Here is a 22520-nt window from a genome sequence, read left to right on the forward strand (position 1 = left end):
TACATTCATGTCACCATTGACACACACAGCAAATATGTGTGAGCCTCAGCTCAAACTAGAGAAAAAGCCTCCCAAGTAATCAGACACCTCACCAACTACTTTACAGTAATAAGAGTCCCCAAGCAAATAAAAACTGATAACGGTCCGGCCTACATAAGTAAGAAAGTGAATGAGTTTTTAAAATCTTGAAGTGTCAAACATACAACTAGAATTCCCTATTCCCCCACAGGGCAAGCCATAGTAGAGAGAGTTAATAGCACGTTAAAGAAGTATGTAGATAAGTATACAAAAATATCAGACCCACAAGAGAGACTCTCGAAAGCATTATTTGTAATGAACCACTTATGTGTGTTTAGAAACTCTACAATACCATCAGCGGTGTTGCATTTTGGGAAGAAAGAGATAAAGCAAAAGGAAAATGATCTCTGGGTCCGGTATAAAGACCCAGAGACTAGTATCTAGCAGAGTCCAACCAAAGTTATCTTTTGAAGCAAAAAGTATTTGTGTGTTTCTGCTCCAACAAGGTCCAAGTGGATTCCAACCCGCTAGACGAGACCAACCTTAGAGCACAACCATTCCTCACAAAGTACTGCAAAGGCTGTCAGAAAAGCATCTGAAAGAACAGCACAAAAGACTACCCCTGACCCTGCTTCAAATCAATAACAGTACAACCTTCAGCTGATATAGTTATAGTTATAAAAATTTATTGTTGTTACCTTATTGTTGTCACTATTCCAAAGTTTGCTGTTTTTACTCTGTATAAATATTAGTTTGTTCTCTCACTGTGAAATCATAGAAATAAGAGCAAGTTAGTTTTTTAGATTTGTTGTTTTGATACTGAAAAGTCTACCAGGCGAAAGTATATTGAAGAATATAGATGTCAAACAGAATATGTGAGTTACCTGAGCCAACCAAACAAATACTAATTCATTTTGTTTAGCACTTGCCACAGCCTCCGATCCTTTTCAGACCTGTTTGATCGAATTACCAAAATTTGACAGCAAAGCCTTTGCTAACTATTCTATCAAATCATGTAGCCCTCGAATAAATGACAGCTACTGCACTACACAGCTGTTAAGTAGCCTGAATCAAACCCTGCCTTGGGACCCGCAAGAATTAAGTTTAGCAAGATCCCGTCCCTTAGAAAAGAAAGAAACAAGCTGCATTTATTTGAACAATTTTTAGTAAAAAATCAATAAAGTTACAACTTAGATAAGACCCAAACATTCAGAATTCAATAGTTCTCACCAGTGCAGAAAGTACCGCCCCTATAGTTAGAAATCAAGCCATATCCGCATCTAAGCCAACAAAAGTACTATGGCTCTCCCTAAAAATGTTTTTCTTATTTGCAGTAATCGAACCTAGCACGGCATACCCAGGTATGCCCATGAAGAACCTTGCTATCTAAGAAAGCTAACACTTTTAGCCCCCAATAAGACCGCAGTTGAAGCTCTAAAGAAAAGCCTAGTTAGTAAACGTATTAAAAAAAGTATTAAAAAGATAGATCCCAACTGTGATGACCAAGCAAAACTTTAGAAGAGAACTGCTCGATTTTTTGCATCTGCTTTAGTCCCAAGATTAACTACAGCACACTCCAGCACTATGCTGGAGAAGCTAACATACTAGACTATAAAGCAATCAAATGTTACCACCGCAATTATTAAACAATTATCACAAGATGTAGATACTCTTAAACACTCCATCTTACAAAATCGAGCCGCTATTGATTTCTTATTGTTAGCTCATAGACACAAGTGTAAAAATTTTGAAAGAATGTGCTACTTTAATCTATCCACCCATAGTGAGTCCGTTCACAAGCAACTTCAGTGGCTCAAAGAGCACACCCAAAAGATAATARAAGTCACCAGCCCATTTGATGCCTAGCTCAACTCCTTAAGCGTTTCAAAATAGTTAAAAAATGTTGTCAAACAATGTGTTACTATTCTTTTGATTTTGTTATTAGTTTTGCTTTTTAGACCTTATATCTTTACTTGTTTGCAAGAGATGCTGAAGAAAATATTGAATAAAGCCCTTCAAGTAAATCTATCTCAGCTTAAAGAAAACAAAAGAAATGTACTGGAGATGCAAGAATTTTGCAGYGGGTGTGRCCAGYATGTAGCTGATAACTCTGGGGCTCCTTAACCACACCTAAGCTAATCTTAACAAACAGGCACGCAGGAGTCCCTGCCTTTCTTCTTTAAGGCCTCTTACCGAGCCCCCCTTCCTCCCTTAYGCAATACTCTCAGAAGCTTACCATATGCAACCCTTATCAAGATGTGTTTTTTAAAARGACCTATCAAAAGRTCTCTACTTAGAATATTCATGAAGTACACCAGAATGATTATAAAARGCATGTTCAATTTYAATAAAGTGRGTTCAGCRGATCTATCCTCGTGGTGTGTCTCCTGTTTCCCCCGGCGACCCCCCGACACCTAAACAGAGCTCTGGAGGCACCACATTTAGTGTTAAGAACCAAGCAGCATGGATTACGGATTCACTCATTCCTTCTTACTCCTCACACTCAAACAGCATCTCATTCATTAATCTAAATTTAAAATTAGGCATGGAATTAATTCCACCTATAAAGCAGCACACTTTTATCATAGTTCAGGCACTTTCAAAACACCCTTTCATACCTCTTTCTTACATGATTCTTTTAAAGTCCTCAAATTTTAGATAGTCAAATTGAAAGAAAAATTAATACTTTTGAGTTTGCCTCCCAACTGTGATTCCTCTAATTTTACCAGCCATTGTGGATATGAATGTCAATGTTCCAGCCTACAATACTCATACAGAGAAGAGAGAAAACAACAGCTTGCAGCTGTTTCAGCATGGGTCAAAGTAATAAATGGCCATAAATCTGGTGAGCTACTGACACAGCCTTTTATGTGATTTCCCTGGAATCCTATGGATGGACTTTCTGCTTACAGCCAGTGGTTTCTAACCATGCTTCATTTTCATATGGAACATGGAAAATGCTTTCTAGCCCTATCTCAGCTATCAGTGATGCACAGTAACTTGGAAATGCTCTTTGCATCTAAAATTCATAAGCTGCTCACATTTGTGGTAGTTTGCACACCTGAATATTAGAGTTTTGCGTCTCCACAGATAAAGGAAGTAGCAAGGAATTGATTATTTTTTCTTACTGCCACAATACATGTCCTGGATTTATCTAGATTATGTAATAGTATGAACATAAGCACTCTGGGCTGCATTAGGGTGACTTGCCAGCAGGCTGAAGAATGAGATCCTTCCCTTCCACTCACGAAGAGACACACATGGAGTGTTGGGCTCAGTTCTGAGATCAATACATGAGGGACATGGACACACTGGACTATGTCCAGCTAAAGGCCACAAAGGTGATTAAGGAACTGGAGCATCTAACTGTAGAGGAGAGACTGAAAGAATTGTTATTGTTCAGTCTGGGGAAGGGAAGGCTAAGGTGGGAAACTTAACAATGCATATAAGTACCTGAAGAGAAGGTATAATGAGAGGGAGTCAGGCTCTCCTCAGAGGTGTCCAGAGACAGGACAAGAAACARTGTGGACAAATTGAATTATAAGATGCATTGATGCATTCGAACGTGCCAATAACACTTCTTTATTGTAGGGTGTCCAAGCTTTGTATCAGATTTTTCAGAGAGGGTATGGAAGTCTCCAGCCCTGGAGATACTTACAACTCAACTGGACTTATTCCTGGACAATCTGCTTTAATTGATGCTGCTCTGCACAGGGGTATCAGACTATATGAACTCCAGGTCCAAAACTTTGTTATTCCGTGATTCTATGGCTTGCATAAAGGCACATACCAAGTGTGAAAAATTAGGAATCAAATCTATTTTAACAAGTTCATTTCAAAGTCATCCTTTSTCCACTTAGAGACACAAACAGAATTAGAAAGTACCAGATTCTTTTCTACTAGTATTATTTATTATGCTCCTAAAAGCTGAGAATATTCAGAATGTTCAATATTTCCTTCTTTAACTTCACAGCCAATATTTTCATTGCATTTTTTTGTATGCACATGCATATAAACATACATGATCAGAAGACTCTGTAATCACACAAGTATTTAGAAAAATGCAGATAAACATTTAGAAAGAAGTATTTGGAGTATTTTGCTTTCAATTTGTAGCCCAGAACTCAACTCCCTATTTTCTCTAATCATTTGGTATATTAAAGGATTATATACATTAGATAAAATTTTTCATAGCACTTCTAAGCATGTTTTTAATCTGAATCAGAACTTCTTGGTATTTAATTTCATCAAAAATTATCTCTGTATCCTTTCCCAACTATTTAGATAAAAGGAATGGCCACTGCAAATAAAAGCAGTTTGCCAAATTTACAGTGAAGAAAAAGATAACACAGTCTCACTTTTATTAATTTCCTCAACTCAGTAAAGCTGTTCTCAGTATCTACTTCATATATTGCAGTAATTAAGTTCATAAAGTAATAAAGTAAAACCATGAACCATCTCCAAGCTCCAGGAAAGGGAAGATACAGAACTTGAATTTTGTTTTTCTGAGTAATAGAGGTAAACATTAAACAAATGCATTGAAATTACTGCATAATTTTTTTTTAATGATTCATAACTGCATTTCTTCACAACATTAATTTCAGTAARTAAAACTATATGTGGGAGTTACAGGTGTATGTACATAGATGCAACATTTTTTTTTTAATTTCTACTAATAGCCAAGATGTACCATGACAYAAATGGAGAAATAAGCACCTTGGGAGAGCAATACAGCTAATCTGTTAGCTTGTTTCTTAGACTGAGAATAATCACCCTTATTTAACCAGCTTAACAACTCCATTAACAGCAAAGGGATCCCAAAATTACCATTGTATTTGCAATCATACATTTGGACATCTTTGTTGAGACAAATTACTCCCATCTTTTTTATTTTCCTTCTGAATTTGAAAGAGCAACATTTGTCAGTACATCGAGAATGTATTTTTTTTTGTTAAAATGTAATAAATGTAATAAAAATATATTGCCCTTTCGACTTAGCATTTACAAAAACCCCAAACTAGAACTGTCCAGGGAAGTATGCTACAATCTCCCTCCAAACTTGGTTAAATCTTGAGAAAAATTAAGAAACTAGTAATAGTACAGGACAATGTACCTGTGCAAGCTTGATCTAGCTAGTACCCAAACATTAGCAATTAATTAACGAAATGGGGGTTTTAGCAATGCTTKTTATTTATTTAGCGTGTCTAACCAGAAAGCACAGAAAGCTTGCGCCTGGATTAACATACATTAGAATTCATGCTGTGGCTTCTGCTACTCAAAGATATGCAGCTAGCTTGAAGCAAAACAAATATGCTAGCACATGCAATTAATCATGCCTTTGTTCCTCCTRTATATCCTATTCCATGCCATTTAGCACACGGCCTTGTATTTTGGAATGAAGCTGAACAACACTGCCCAAAGGGGAATTCTCAGAGGTAGTATATTTATGGAGAGGAAATTAATTTTTTTACCTTAGCAAGAAATAAGGCAAGGACTACTAAACTGCATAAGTAATGAAGGATTTTAAAAGAAGCCCAAAAAAAAAAAAAAAAAAAAAAAAAAAAAAAAAAAAAAAAAAAAAAAAANAAAAAAAAAAAAAAAAAAAAAAAAAAAAAAAAAAAAAAAAAAAAAAAAAAAAAAAAAAAAAAAAAAAAAAAAAAAAAAAAAAAAAGGAAAAAATCTGCATTTACTCATGGACACCACTTTGCACTGAAAGCCTACCCCATATACTTCATTTTACTCTTAATCCTTAAACTTGTGTTTATCAGCTTCTTGACAATCTCTTATCAGTTCCACAATGGATAAGTGGGTTGGACCTGAGAGCTGTAGTTTCAGATACTGTGATCAGTGAGAACTAAAAGCTARCCTAGAAAAACATTCTGTGAAATGTGAAAATATCTCCCGACCATCTCTCCCCTCCAAATAATCATTTTTTCATCAAGAATTGGAGTCTTTCTGATGCAGAAGAAATATGCCCTTTTTATATCATTTAAAACTGACTGCTGCTTGAAACAGTATGCTCTGTCTCCCCTCAGTGTGGCTGACTGGGTAAGTGTCTATAAGTAATGGTCAGGGTGAAGAACTGTTTATGCAAAGCTAAGCACTGAAGGGGGAACACCTGCTTTTTTTCAGGTGGAAAGCCAGTTCAGGCATGAGCCACGCTACTCACCAAAGCAACCTCAGCGTTATTTGGGGGAAAAAACAGGAGTGAAGCAGGAAATCCCATAATCATAACGAAATTCATCCATGTCCCCAYATTTGATATCGTGACAGCAGATCCACAGAGAAGCCAACAGTGTGATGAACATGACTTGTTTCTCAGATCTGCTGAGCTCTTCCAAGGAACTCACGAATCAGGCAGGGCATGTATTAGATAACCTCTGTGGGAATAATGTTGCTGAGAAGGGGCTGAGAAATCTGGCTAGAACCTGGTTCTATTTTCATTTTCATAAGGATGGAGTTATTTCACTTGTTTATGTCAGAATAACCCTGACCTAGGTAAGAACAGGATAAACAACGGACTTCTGTAAACAGAATGAAAAATAGTCACCTAAAGTATTATTTTAAGAGTATATGTTACATTATGAGGTTTTTAAATGCAAAAGGATTTAAAATTYAATTTGGTCAAATTTGTTAGTTTTCACTGGTCTTTTTGCAAGGGCTGCTTACTTATAGAATTCTTTGTAAAAACTTCCCTGAGGTGAAAAATGTTAAGATAACATTAAGATTAGAAAGATATACTTTACAAGAATGTGTGTAGGTGGGAGAGGGATCAGATTGTGTGCTGAAATACTAAACAAATAATAACTAGTGTCTATATGAAAAGCTGTAACGATCTCCAGATTTTGAGTTCTGTACCATTCAGCTTTCTTTTTATCTTTGAATTCTTGGCTTCTCAGCTATGTGACTTAAAGGTCCTTCTRTGACTTTAAGAAGAGCACATCTTAATCTCCTTAACGATATTGGAGGAGGGTCAGAGAGGAGTAAGGATTGTTTATACAATTTGGAAGAATAGCACTGATAGGCATTTTCTGCAAATGATATATTCTCTTCTCAGTGTTTTTTTCACTAAGGTTCCAGAAGASCTTTGCTGCTGATTCTAGATGTGTACAAAATCAGTAATAGTTGAGTTTCCACAAATTCCTCCTCCATAGATTTCAAGACCAAAAGAGGCATTTGTAATGACTTAGCCTGATCTTCTGTATTAGGAGAACACAGGATTCTATTCAGTAACATTATGTTGGTGTAGTTTTACAGGTGGGTTTTTTTTCTGTAGGGTATCTGTTCTTGAAGACATCAGGATTCACCACTTGCCTCAAAAATCTGTTCCCAGTTAAGACCATTCACTCTTTAAAACTACATTCTCATCTCTAAGCTGAATTGTTCAACATTTAAATTCCAACCACTGACCCTTGCTATGCCACATTCTAACATGGGTACAACACAGAAATCAAGCATACAAAAATTGCCAGCAGACCAGAAGCCACTTAGACTGCTTAGCAAAATCACCATTACTGTTAAGTGTCATGGAACAAGGCCTCTCAGGAAATTACACTTCCCAGCTTTTGTTAAACTTGGCAAGTTTCACAATCCTTCAAATAAAACATTAGAAACTGTCCAAACTTCAATTTTATGAAACTCAGCATTTGCTAAATATTTAAGAACATTTTGTAATGCATTGCTATGTCAAAGGCTGTGGGGAAAAAAAGCCTATTTTTAGGCTATTTAACTSTTTATAGTTGTCTTCATACTTAATACTCAATCCTACCATATCTATATGCATTTTGTAGCCATCAAACACGACAAAAAAAAAAAAAAGGTGAAGTGGAATTAAACTGGAAGTATTTGCAACTTAGTTCCTGAAGAACTAAGCTACATGGACAGCATCATGTAAAAACCTTGCAAGTCAAAATTAATACTTTGAAGAAAAAAACTACTCTAAAATTACAATGTTTCAGAAGTATTCAAAAGGTATGAAAACATGAGATTTAAACAAAGATACATAGATGGTTTACAACATATTTTTGCACCAATGTGCAAAGAACAAAATTAAACTGCAGGAAAAAATAGTACTGAAGCTATTTTTTTTTTTACCTAAATAATACATTTGCTATTGATGACGGGCTACTCAAGCAAAGCCACGCATGGTCAATTCAAGGTACATCTGCATTTGCAAAAGTACGTTTTCCCTAGGAAWACCAGCTCCATCCTAGAGACTTTGCAGATAGTCTTACTAAAAATATAAGTCAAGTCCATAAAAGATCTAGATTTATTCTCTTTCAGTTGTGGGAAACCAAGGGAAGGCTGTTCAACAGCRGGCAGATTCATCACACATAAGAGCAATCTCTGAGGGGCCTCAGTGAAGTTCCCCTACAAGCAGACACCTTCTGAAGGTAGGCAGGCACTTGAGATCCCAATAATTCAATAACCAGATATTCATCYAGGCCTGGCTCCTCCTCAGAGGTTTAGATGAATCTGGGACCTCAAAACAATGAATAAGGCCTGGTTTACATGGGTAATTAAGGGAAGTGTAAAGAACTGTGAAAAATCAGAAGTTGCCTACTTAGAGTTATTTGCTTTAATAGGTGGTAACAATAGCAATCAAGGAAAGGAAATAATTTTATCATATGCATATCATAAGCAGAGTTTCTATGATTGATGATTATCAAACTACTTTAAGTAATAGCAGTAACTACATAGAGGCTAATAGTCTAAAACTACGTTTGCTGATTACTCAATATGTTGAAATTACTAGAACTTTAAGACTAACATTTCATTAAATTCATTGAACTGTTGATTCTTTTGAGGCTTTTTTTCATACTAAAAATAGCAAGGAGCATTTGCTCAGAAACAGCTCTCTTGGATGAGAAAAAAAGGAGGATTATTTAAGTCAAGGCTATTTTGGGTAATGTAGTGAGGAGACTCAAAGAGCAAAAAACTGCAACAATTACAATATGCAATGACTTATTGAATAAAAGTGAGACACTGGCAATCTCATGTCCTTTCCTAAGTTTAGTGCAATGCTCAAATCAACCAACAAGACTGAAAATGCCCGCTTCACCAACTAACATGCAAACCTTGCCAGTGCAGAAGGCTGCCCTGTTCAACACTTACATGATTTATGCAATTCAAAGTAYACATGAAAAGGAAACTATGGGCAAAATTGTATTAGAATTCAGAACAATTGCTACTATGCCACATCGAAATCTACTCATCCTCAAGGTTATGAATAGAACCTAAATTTATTATGTCTATTAATTCAGYCCATTAAGGACCTCCACTTGATTAGGATGAATCCAGGACAAAATCACACCCAAAATGCCCTAGAAGAGTTCTGTCATTTGGATCTTAAATGTACAATACTGCATCATCGATCTCCAAAGAAGTTGAATGTGATGCATTTGTGCATCTTTCAGGGAAAAAAGAAAAAAGGTATTGACTAGTTTCCTTTTCACTAGGATCTTCCATCTCTATCTACAACACTTTCAGTGCAATTCCCTCAGGAGGGATGTATTTGAGCACACATTACTACAAATCCTCTGTGGTCATGATTAGCCAGTTTGAACGGCATTACTGAGACTAAACAGCATAGACATTGAGCGAAATCAGCACAAAGCCCAGGAAAGTCTTGAAATTACATACAGAGTATTTCAGTGGTTTTTTTTTAAACTGGCTACAGTATCTCAGGCTCCGGGGTTCACAGGCTCTGCCTAAAAAGCAGACATCATAAAAAGAAATCAAATACTTCGAAGGCCCTAAAACAAAAAACTTCAAGAGCAAAACAGTTTTAGGGACACTGAATAACAGCACGCTTTCAGTTATGAGAATCTTATCTTGCAGAACCTGCTCTTGGAATACCACAGTATTGAATGAAAAAAATATTCTCACAGTTTTCTGTAATGGAGGATCAAACCACAAACCTTGAGGCACAACAAGCCTCACTGGAGGCACTGGGCTTTGAATTAGGCTTCAAATGTTTCTTTAAACGCATCCTTACAATTCCCTCTCTAATTATTATGTTACTCCCTAACTACAAAGTTTTAGAGAGGCAGCAAGGTGTGTGGTAACAGCATTCCTACAGTCTTGAAGAAAACGTGCACTATAACAGCAGTSACAGAAGTGCTATGCTGGTACTTAACTTAAGAGTTACTGAGATTGGAATCCTGGCAAACATTCAGGGCAATGGTGTATCAAGCTTACTGAATTAATGTTTTACTAATGACTTGAACTTAAACAAGCTAAAATCCTTCTTCAGGAAGGGAAAAAATATTTTTGTCTTTTCAAAGACAAGGGCCTACTGCTAAATTTTGTCTTTTCAAAGACAAGGGCCTACTTTCTAGTAATGAAAGCAAAAACTAATTAGTTAAATCTGTAAAAGAAAGAATAACTGAAAGAAACTCTAGAGAAAACAAGCTGCACTATACTAATCTAAGATACTGTGACCCACATCAAATCCAAACAATCAACACAAGTCTCATTAACTAATTTACTCTAACAGGATTTTCACTCTGCTTGTATCATTCATAAAATCATAGAATCATAGAATCATTTAGGTTGGCAAAGACYTTTACAATCATTGTGTACAAACCTGCCTTTTCCTCCTGGYTGGGTGCTCTGTAACAGACTCTCACCAGGATATCAACTTTGTTGGCCTTTCCCCAATTCCTACCCATATACATTCTAATTCACTGACACCATTGCTACTCTCTAGTCAACCAAAACACTCCCTAACATACTTCAATGTCAATTATAAACAACAGGTAATTTAATTTCAGGGAAAATTTGAGCAGTATCCAAGCAAAATTTGGGCTTATGAAACAAAAATAACGTCTTCATTTTTATGGAAAACGTACAGACACTGGAGAAGAAAGAATTATCCTTATAATATCTAGCAAGGCAAACAGAAACTTACAACACTGAGAATSTTGTAAATTAAGATGCACAAATTGCAAAACTTTTATGACAATGTATGGCATCATAATATTTTCTCCATTTTTAGTTTAACTTGATTCATAGCATATTTCCATAATAAAACTCACTAATTTTTCCTGTTTGAATACTGTTTTCATTTATCTCTTGCTTGTTTCAGAGATATTTATCCCTCTTTGTATAAATATAAACCTAATTTTAAAAGAAATTCAGAAACTTTTTTACTGCACAAATAAACCTTTACAGGAACTTCAGTGGACTCTACACAGTTAACAGGCCAGTGAAGTGATAAAAGCTAAACTTATCCTGAGGGCTACTTAGAATCTCTTGATTAAAAAAAGTTGGAAAATTAAACACACTGAGCAGGGTTTCTTAACAGCAGCCAGTTTCCCTCCTCTAGAGCTCTTCAGAGTATTCAAATAAAAAATATTTCCAACGGACTACCAAGATAATTTCACAAGCTTATTATAGTTCACTTTAGGAATTAGCGTCTTTCTGCAGGTTCTCATGTCACTGGCAATCAGTGTTACTGCTGAGAGTTCTCAATTCTTCTACTTAAGTCTAGTGTGTCTCCTTAATCCCTTTAATTCTTGCATTTTGACCTAATTTTACTGCTCATTGTCATGCTTCTTTTGCTGCTATCTGGGCCTTATTCTATATCATAAGAATATAAAAGCTAAATTGTGGARTATTTTAAAGTAAAAAGCCTGTTAAGTACATACCAGGCTACCTTATACCTTTCTTGTCTCTCATCTGACCAGGTCAAACGAAATCAATGGCACTATTCAGCTCAGGAAAATGAGTGTGATTGAGGTCCCAGTGCTAAACTGGTAAACTTTGTTGCAGCTATATCTGYTCTTTGTAGGTGTGATTACTCAGCAATCGACCTCAGTCAGAAACTAGAAAAATACTATCAAGAGGTATTGGTGTTTGAGACATTTCCTTTCCATTCAACGAGCTCAACAGCCCAGGTGCTCATTCYATATGGAAGACAAGACTATTGGCCCTGACTCAAGAACTGTAAAGGAATCAATATCTGCCTGATCTAAACCACCAGTCTAAGGGTTATTCTGGAAGGCACTGCTCCTAACTGGCCTCTTTAAGCTATTTTATTCTGTGGAACATAGCAGGTATTAGCAGCGAAAGAGAAATACAGTGGAAAAAAAGAGAGGAGGAACAAAAACACAAAAAAAAAAAAAGAGAGAATTTGTGACATAGGTACATATAGTTACATGTTACCCATAGTAACAATACTCAGTTGAAAGTGAAACATCCAAGTGCAAGCAATGTTCCAGAGGGTAATTAATAACTCACATACTTGGGCAGCAAACAGAAAATTAACACAAAACAGGCCAGAATGTAAGTGAAGGCACATTAGTTCAAGTACGAGTTAAAAAGCCTTTCAAATGAAGGAAGGAATTGCATTCAAGACTTCCACATTTGGACAAAGTGATTTAAGTTCTGTAAAAAGGCAACTAAAACCACAATTGACTCACCTTTTCCAATCCAAGGAAGTGTATCTAAAGCCACCTTTTCAATTACACTGCTTTGCATTTAAAAAAAAAATTATTAAAAATCCAGGATGGGGATCAGAGAGAAAGCATTGTTTATGGATAACATCACCATCTGAATGTAAATAATTAAAAACAAACAAAAATTCTCTTCCCAAATCCCACAGCTGCCTTAATTCTGCTCAAACATTCATCTTGTTTTAACTAGACRAAGCAGACCCTTCCATGTATATATTTTTGGAGGATAAGGTGATATGCAAATGGAAAATTCAGTAATTTCCATGATTCAGAATAAAATGCCAGGACAAGAAGACCAGGATGATAACTAGTACAGAAGACAATGAAAATGTTTCCAGTCAGGTTAGTAAGGCKTGTACTAGACTTCCTATATGCCCCATATAAGCACTTTTACTTCTCTATGCTTTCACAGACACCAACTTTGCAGCCACATTCACAACAAGGTGCCCATGAACTATTTTTTTATTTACTGTAAAGTTTATTTTAWTTTTTTTTWAAATAAACTGTAGTGTTAAACTATTTAAATCCTCTGGTAATACTTACAGTAAGAAGTGTGACGCATGGAAAATTGTTTGGGCACCATCCTAGAGTGTATTAAAGCAGCAGCAACAAGCCTGGCAAAGGACCAGAATCCAATACGGTACTTGGCAAATGATGGCAAATGAACTGCCAACATGCGATGCCCTCATTTTTGAGCCAAAGTTAAATGTAGTTGATGTGTCTTGCCAAGACTGGTGTGCCCAAATGCCGTGAGGTYAAGCAAGGATGTTGCAAATAACTCCCAATCACACTTTACCAGTTTGCTACTTTAAGAACTACCAGATATTCAGTGCAGAAGGTCTGATCTGACATTATTATTATAGCTCACCCAGGAAAGCACATCAGCATTTTTGCTTTGAAAAATAGCACTGACAACTGTTATAGTTTAATAATTAAAGTCGGGGTGTAATATTACTCTCTCACAAATTAATAAAGCATACCAGAATGGTGAAGTTCCTAAAAAAATAGTTTGTTTAGCAAAACAAAGGATGACAGATTAAATAATTGTAWTTCACAAAGTTAATGGAAAGTTTTCTCTAGGCAGTGGAACAGTGATTCTTCAGCAAAATTGCTTGCATAAACATATTTGGGAAAAGTCTATGAGGTTTTCCCATAAATTTGGCTTACAGGAATTGGTTTTGAAAGATTCTCACTTCAGTGGGGATTTTGCCRAATGTTAGTACAGCAAAATCCAGTGCTGTGTTAAGGCATTTAGGGATCTGTAATGAAAAGTTTAAATAAGATTTAGCTAATGATGTAAATCACCAGTTTCAGTGAGCCTTGGCTTTGCGATGCTTTGGCTTTAAGTCAGAAAAGCTGTCCAAAGAGCCTGAAATAAAACAATTCTTGTTTCCCTAGTGATCCTCACATTCCTAAAACAGCTATGAGAATCTGTAAGTACTTCCCCTTTGGAACCATTTTACCCTTGAGGCAAGGTGTTTCAAGAGAGCATAGCAGTCCTAAAGAAGCAGTTTGGACAATTCCACTTAAACACTGAGCAGAGAAAGCAGTTAGGTAAGGGAGGGGCAGATTATGGTTCAAATCTGAACAGGAAATGGGATTTCCCTACACACAATCTGTGTTTTTTTTCAGAATGCTCCAGACCCAAAAGACCCACATCAGGGTTATCTCTTTTTTTTACTCAAAACAGGAAAATGTAATGGAACTGACTGTGATGCAAAATATTATTAGTGTGGCACTGGCCWCTTGCAACAAAAAATACTAAGGCTYAACWCAGGAATTTCTTCCACGGGTGCTGCAATCCTGGTTGATAGCTTCCCAAACTTCAGAGAACAGACAGGGGAGGAGGGAGAGCAAACAATACAGACTACTGCGATGAGAGCACTAGTCAAGTAACAAGCAGGCCAGGAACAAGGTCTTCTTTTAAAAATACCTGGGAGCAGATCACTATTTACAAGAGAAAAACATTCCTTCACTGATTTTACATGACCTGATCTTGAACATTTTTGAGTTATCTAAAAAACCTAAATGGAATAAAGATTTTTTTTCATGTGAATCAAAAAAGAATACGAGCGTCCCTTGCAGGGAAGCTCTGCTCTCCAACAGGCATTCTGCACACTGCACCAGYAGTACTGCTACCCCAGACACCCACTGATGGGCAAGAGAATGTATTTCATTTTGATATTGCTTCTGGAGGCATGGAGGTTGTGCTGAGGTTTGATTTTAGTGCCAGCTTTGGGGTATGTTTGTTTTACTCTTCACAGTCAGCAGAACCTGGCAAAAAAATTGCCTTAAACCAGTTCAACCAATTTCAGATTATTTGAAACGCACACTTTATGAAAAAATGTCTTCTACGTGATATTAAATGGATACATGGGCATTAAATCCATATCCTTAGTCTTAAATTCAAATTATTATGACTTAGTGCAGTGACATTAAGGAATCTCAGACAAGGAAAGAATTAAAAGAAGATAAACAACAGACTTTAGCCTTAACTGCATTTTCTGTGCCCAGTTCATATAAGGATTAAAAATGCCTCAGACAACTCATAAGGGATGTAGCATAAAATTGTAGTGTGCAGTTTTCTGAAACAGGCACAAGAGCTCAACACACTGGAGCTAATTTCTGTGTCAACTTTCATTCCATACAGATTAGTGCCATTTTGCACAGCTGAAACACCAACACCATGCAGTGCCATACATACATAATTTTCTCAAGCTTCCAGTAATATGAACTTGCTGCAGAAACTACAGCTTCTCATTATCAGATACAAGTTACTCTATGAGTGTGTTTTTTACTAATTAAAAGGCTCAAGTATTTTCAATGGGTATTTTTTTTTCAATCTAGTGAGTCTTTCAATACTGCGCAAACTTGCATGTCAGAAATACATGCAGGAGCTCAACTACCAGTCTAGATTTGCATTTTACATCCCCATGAGAAAAAAAAATCCCGTTTTCCCTGCCTTCTGGTAGCATTCCTTCCTTTATTAATTATTGAATCAAGACCTTARTAATGTTAACATCAGGATTCACCACTGTCACATGCTTGCACTTGCTAAGAAGGGTTTTTTCTTCACCTTCTTAATGGAATGTAGAGGCCAYGCTTAAGGAATGTGATTCAAGTGAGACTATTTTGCAACCTTTGTGAAAAAGAAAATTCCACACTTTCTTCAAGGTTTTGCAAAAAYGGACTCATAACACTTTTCAGCATCAACAGATCTCCACAGGATTATTTTAAGTCATTATTTAAGTCATACATTTGTAGGTAATTGATGCTGACAATAAGACTTTCAGAGCTTTAAACCTGAACCAGTTCTTCCTGGTGAAACCTCTAATTTTGGTTTGAATACAGCAGGCCTATGCTCTCACTTGCTAATTATWGTCCTACGGGCTTTCTTCCCTTTTAAATGGCCTTCCTTTCTCTTCCTATTGAGCCCATTTCTGTTCWCTTTAGTTATAATCACAAAGTTTATTATGATTATAATCATAATAAACCAAGCTACTCTTCATTTGTGCATGGTCCAGTTGTCTCCCCAGCCTCTAAGGAATGAACCTTGTTCCAGTACCCCATTTCATGCTTTCAGACCCCAGGTCACAATCTGGTGTGCAGCATGGGACTCACCTCACTCTCACTGCAAGAAATGGAGCAGGCAAGGGGCCAAGAGCTGGAAGAGGGCTGACTCAGCTCTCTTCCCCTCCCTGACCCACCCAGGCTGCTGCTGCCTTAACTTGCTTACTACCACATGTGAGAAGATAAACAGAATTCCAGATCCACAACAAAATTCACACCAGAGCACTTTGATGACTCCTTGTACTTGGTCTCCAGGCAATTGCATGAAATAACAGCCTCGGGCCCCTGTGAGACTATCATCATTTAAGAGGCTGATAAAAGAGCTTCTGCATTTGTTCTCATATGTCTWGGTGAAATGAGTAGGGCAGAGCAGCCACCAAAGACAGACTTAGAGCAAGTCAGGCTCTTCTCCTATTTGCAGTTCTGAGACCCATGAACAAATACCACAAGACATGCCAAAAAAGTATTTTGCAGGCAACACTACAGCTCTGGGGCAAAAATTACTTTCTAACTCAAGTGAAAAGTGCTGGTGTTGTATATCCCCCWGCTGAGGCATGAAAGCACTAGAAGATAAAAAATACTTGGGGTGCAAGATRTAACTTATTTTAGGGTTTTTTAAGTTATTTGAAATAACAGTAGCTGAATTATATGAACACATATTCATTTATTAAATCACATTTTGAAATGCTTCTTGATTTGAACCAGCTCACTTATGGACTACCACACAATTCAGTTTAAGTGAAGTCCCACTTATTTATTTTATAGCGTTAGGCATTGTAGGGTAGCACAAACATGCTAGTACTGCAAAAATCCTGATAGAGGAGATGGAAGTCTGAAGTGTGTCTTTCTATAATGGGTGTTGATCACCTGTGCTCCATCTTTCACTCAGCTCTTGTGTGTAGTCTCTTAATAGGATTTGGCTTAAAATCAAAAAACCTAAACAATAGTCTTGGTACCACTGAAAGTCTGCCAAGATATATCTGAGTTGCAAAACACTGGCTTTGAAGTCTTTTTGAGGAGGGTGAAAATAGAAAGGGAGATTAAATTGCTGAATTTTTTATCCATTACCGATTCTAAAAGCCTTTCTAATAAATTTGAGATATTCTAGTCAGACAACTGCTAATGTTTTGATCACAACTTTATCAATTTTAAAAGCAWCTTTACCATCCTCAGTCAAACTGAAAATCAGAAATACTCTGAAATGCATCACAGCTCATATTTCTGTCAACAAATAGCCCAGAAAAGCAAAGACCATCTTACCTTCTAGTGAAAGTAGTCTSTAAGACAATAATATCACAAGCTCCAAAGGATATAAAAATCAGCAAGCACCTTGTTATCATAATGATTCYTTGTATTATGAAAAATAGCACGCTGCTACAATTGACAGGCAACTCTGCCAAATAGAAGCAGGTGTGACAGGTGAGCTTTCCARTGAAAGAAAAATTCATGGTATAGAGTCGGAACATATTAAGTGCAATTTGCCTGTAACTACATATTTGCCATTATGAAGTGCTGAACCGCAYGGAGACAAGCTCCACAAATGTTGGGCTCTCAAGGGGCAACTCAGTTTTAAAAACTATTGTTAAATAGCTCATTGAGAGAAAACTTCCATCAGCTTTAATTATTCTGACCACCCGAAACCTTGAAACAATCTGAGCACTGAATATTTGTTCCCCTATTCAAGGAACAACTTGAAAATCACAAACAATGTCCCCATGTGGTGACATCTGTCATAAGAAACTGATAGTATTACTATAAAAAAAGCAGCATTTCATGTTCCATTTTACTTAAAGCGTCTCTAACCTACACCTCAGTGAAAAGAAAACTTGATGGACAATAAGTGTTGCAAACTCATATCTCACTATCTGGTCTCTAATGTCACAAAGATTTGCAAAGACATTTCCAAAACTCTTGAGATACAGTGCATGTCCAGCACAATAAACAGGAGAATATGCTTTAATATCCCACTCCATCCACACCATGGTGGATGGTGACAAAACTGTCCAATCTGTGACAGACAGGACAAATCCCCATTCACTGATCTTAATATCCTTAATTGGCTGAGCTTCTTGTGAAGCAGTAACACAAGCTGAGTACAAGAGCTGACAAACAGCTAACTGGAAGCACTTTTTTCTAAGAAGTATATTATTAAATCAACTAATAAAATTCATTGCCAATTACTCATAGAGCTATGTATTACATATGCAAAAAGGTATTAATGTAACATAATCTAGCCACCTGTTACCACACAGAGGAATATCTACATTTAGGAATACCCACATTAAATCAGACTTTGGATGAAAAAAAGAAGTATGTTGATGCATTTTGTTTATCCTTTAAACTGTTTTTACTTTGTGCTTTTAAAACAAAAAAAGTGTATATTTCTTCCTCAAACGATTTACAATCCCATTATTCTCAATTTCTTCTCATCATTTCCTTTTGCACCCACTAGAATCCCACAAAATAATCTTAGCCAGGAGAACTTGCATCAGTCACCTGAYAAATATCTTTGACAAGCCATTGAGCATTCTGTTAAGTAGGTGGAATCAAAACCTGAACTCTACACAACAGGTACATCAGAGATAATGTTTTGATATGAATAGACTTAGAACCTGAACCTTTAAAAAGGTAGACAACAATAACCATAAATCAAAAGCTTCTCAAGATAAAGACTTAGGAGAATTTATGTGTAAAGAGCCTGGACAGGGAATACAAAGTTAAAACAACAGAAAGTTCAGGTATCTGAGTAGACTTACAGAATTTCACTTTCTTGCTAGAGTAGGTTGAGGTTTTTTCATTAGGTGCAAATACCATTTCATTACCACCTCTTTTTGTAATCATCAGAAATAATTCACAATATAGGAAAGCCATAAAAAAAAATCACATTCCAGGAGGTAACACGGACTTCCCTCAATTAAATTCAATGTTCTTCAACTCATACAGCATTCTTTATCGTCATTCTTTAYCTTTAAATAACAAGAAAAACTGAGATTTTAGGAGTACTCACCACCATCTTCAACCATGAAATGAAAGATGTCACTGGTGGCATTGTCACCCGCACGTAAAATATAGCATATCTTCATATCATCAAYATCAGCTGGAAAGAGTCAGGAAAAATAGATTTTATTTTAAATTATGAATGTAAGAAACTGTTTTCATAGAAAAAGTTGACATGTATCAAATAGTTTAGCTACAACAGGAGAGAAGTCAAGGTTCTACAAAAGAATTGAGGAATTTCAGTATTAACAATGTTGAAGTTTTACAGATGTCATTAATTCTCCCCCCCCTTTACTTCCCTCTTTCCAGTGCCCTTTTTTTTTTAAGCTGTATTTACAAAAAGAACTGAAACAAAATTTAAAAACAAGGGCTTGACACTCAGAATTATTTCATATTTTTAGTGGTCCATTTTCTTAAACAGAGCTGTAGCTCCACAAGGATATTGATATTGATTCTGTCATTCTTCAACCTGCAAAGTACTGTAGAGGATATGTACAGTGATTGACTGTTTTAAGAACCCAAATAGATGCAACTAAAGTAAACAAGATTTCAGTAAGAAATCAAGTAAGTAGACAAGATTCCAGTAAGAAAAAAAAAAAAACAACTGTTGTACAAATTTGAACCATCAATTGCAGTAAAGTATGTAAAAGGTAATGTTAAAATTGTTTTCTAAAATTGTTTTTTCCATTTTCCTTGAGTAATGATAAGAAACATGTAATACAAAGAAGCTAACTTTTGTCACATTCTTTGAATTACTGCTGTCGGTAAAAACTCAGGTCTGATAACTCAAGAAAAACTGTTAGAAATAAACAGCATTAAAGTGGAGTTCAAGTACCACACAAGTTCTCCTCTGATGTTAGGGTGGATGGATGAGTAAAAAGAAGCCAAAAGCACTTTTGTTAGAGCTGCACAAAATCTTCAGTCCCAAAAGTAACCAGAAATCTTCAAGGGCAAACAAGTTAAGAGCATTATCAGCAAATATATGTAACTGAAGAATCTCTTCCATAAATGTTTGAAAGTTAAAGATCAAAAATTCATGGGGCTGCAAAGAGGATGCAAACAAATACTTCTACATGCCAGTGGAGCAAATAAATCATTCATCCYGCAAGCATGCAAGGACTCAGCCCTGCTCATGTGGGAAGCCTTATCAAAATCCASAGCTCCAGCATACATAAAGATAAGAACTTGAACCAGTGTTTGCAGGACTAGGACCACCTCATAAGAAAAAAGGCCACTTGTCATCCAAACACCTTAATTTTGTCAAAATAATTACAGAGAATGACCTGTTTTCTGTTTTTTAAGAACAGACAGAGTCCCTTGAGCATGTCTATGCTTTCCCTCTACAGCTGAACAGGTTGTGCTAGTTATATCAAAACTTGCCTAGTTATAAGCACAATTAATTACTGTGCAACTACAGTGCCTGATAAAATTAATTTTATGTTGGAATTCTCCAACATAACTTTGAAATATATCCAACATAATTTTCTATTTTAAAAAATATGTATTCTCTCTACATATATAAGGCAGAAAGTGTGCTCTAAACAATTGCTCTGCCCTCTTTCAGTTACAGGCAATCTGAGAAACCCGACTGCTCAYGCTGCTTGTGCACAACGAATCTTGTTACGTTACTCAAAGGGGTCAGGCTGCCTGCTCATACAATCACAGGCACAAATCCAAGAAATGGTAGTTCAAGGATGGACTTCAYAAACTAGCAAGCAGCCCTCAAAATTTTCTTTCATGGGACCCTGAAGAGCCTCATTTSACTTCAAAGCTGCCCAAATGACCCTAGAGGTTCCTTCCAACATAAACTGGAAGACACCAACTGAATTTTACAAGCCCCATAGGAACCCACACATGTTGATGAAACTGGAACTATTCAGCATTTTGAAAGAGGCACATGGCAGGATAAGAGGCCTAAAGAGAGGGGAAGATCAAAATATAAAGGGTGTAACAGCAGGTCCAATAGTCAGGCTTCCCAAAGTCCATTGCAAAATCTGCACTTATACTGGGATCATAATAAATATGACAGAAGAGGGTCTTGTATATTTCTGCCCTGAACATTAGACAATTATTTGTCTCAGTGTAGCATAAACATGACCTTCTCAAAGGCCAGTATTATTGAAGAAAAGTGTATTTCTTAAAAACACCCTTCAACTCAACACAAATTAAGAGTGCTTGTGCTAGTACTGTCAGGGAAYTTGTGAAGTTACACCACTTTCTGGGGCTCCTTGCTAGCTTTAAAATATTTTTTTCTCAAGGGTTGCATGTTTCTTACCTAGCTTGGGCAACCCCAGGATATTAAGATAGCCTGAATGGAGACCAGTGAGCATGCCACACGATTGGACTGCCAACTCAAAGCCAAGTAACAACTTCATTTTGGCCATCAGACAAATGGATGCCTGGCCACATGGCACAAGAGAGAATGGAATATATACCTCTCCCTCAAAAGGAAATGGGWTATCACTGTGCTATGCAGTAGTATGCTTTCAAGGAATACCTATTCAATAGTTCTACATTCTTCAATGCAAGACAAAAGTAAGTGATAACCTGTTTATTTGCTCACTCCCATTCTCTTTTGTTCTCACTTACCCTGACAGCACTCTCAGTATTACTCGCAGTTCACTACTGAAGCCTTACATTTAAGYAGCTGTGGTGGTTCCCAAAGCCTGGACACAGTTTGGTCTGTTCTCATCCTCTCTTTTTGCACTAGCACTGCAAAACTTAAAGACACTCCAGCCATTGGAAAGTTCATCAGGCCAGTTTGAAAGATTTAGTACATCTAGCAAGAACATTGCTGCAGACAAGACTGTAACATGGGTATGTACCAGTCTGGGCTCTGTGAAATGAAATACAACAAATTGCAAGAGTTCACCTCGAGCCTTTTCACCTACACAGCCCAGCCTGCCTGAGCCCCTTTAACTTTGAGTATCCGTGCTGTTGGTGCTGTCTGCTCCTTCCACAGCTGCAAAAGGCTGCAAACYCCCCTAATTTCACTGTTAATTAACTAGCCATTAAGTCATTTCAAAGTAACATGGAAAATTCTCCAGAGAACAGCTAATGCTCCCATTTCAATTAAAATTACTTTGCAGCCTTGGGTTGAGGCTTTATTTCAGAATACATGGCACATGTGGCTTTTGCCCTATTTATACCACCTAATATTTTAGTTCCATGTAAAAAGTAAGTACCACTGACATAATTTAAAAATGTTTGCATTACCTTTTAATTTACCACAAACACTTTGTGGTAAAGATTTGTGTAATTAAGGCAACAAATGCCTCATAATATATCATTTTCCCCCAGTTGGGAAATGCTTTTGCTTTTTCAGTAAGGTGTGCTCAGACTGTATAGCAACTGAAACCCTAGCCATGGTATGGCCATYAGTTAATAATAGCTTGGCCACTTCCACAGAATTTTCTAAATAAAACTGGTTAAAGAAAGCACTGTGTCTAAATAYGTACAGCCCAATTCTGTTATCCA

General features: G+C 36.6%; 1 protein-coding gene across 1 annotated transcript in view; it reads right to left on the reverse strand.

Moving 5' to 3' along the window:
• Positions 1-22520, reverse strand: part of FREM2 (FRAS1 related extracellular matrix 2) — a 132296-nt gene that overhangs the window by 104250 nt on the left and 5526 nt on the right. The window contains exon 2 of the mRNA XM_057376833.1: positions 19054-19143. Coding sequence (XP_057232816.1) covers positions 19054-19143 — 90 coding nt within the window. The remainder of the gene's footprint in view (positions 1-19053; positions 19144-22520) is intronic.

This window comes from Malurus melanocephalus, unplaced genomic scaffold (assembly GCF_030028575.1).
Source record: "Malurus melanocephalus ecotype Western Australia unplaced genomic scaffold, MMel_1.1 scaffold_292, whole genome shotgun sequence".
NCBI classification, from domain to species: Eukaryota; Metazoa; Chordata; class Aves; order Passeriformes; family Maluridae; genus Malurus; species Malurus melanocephalus.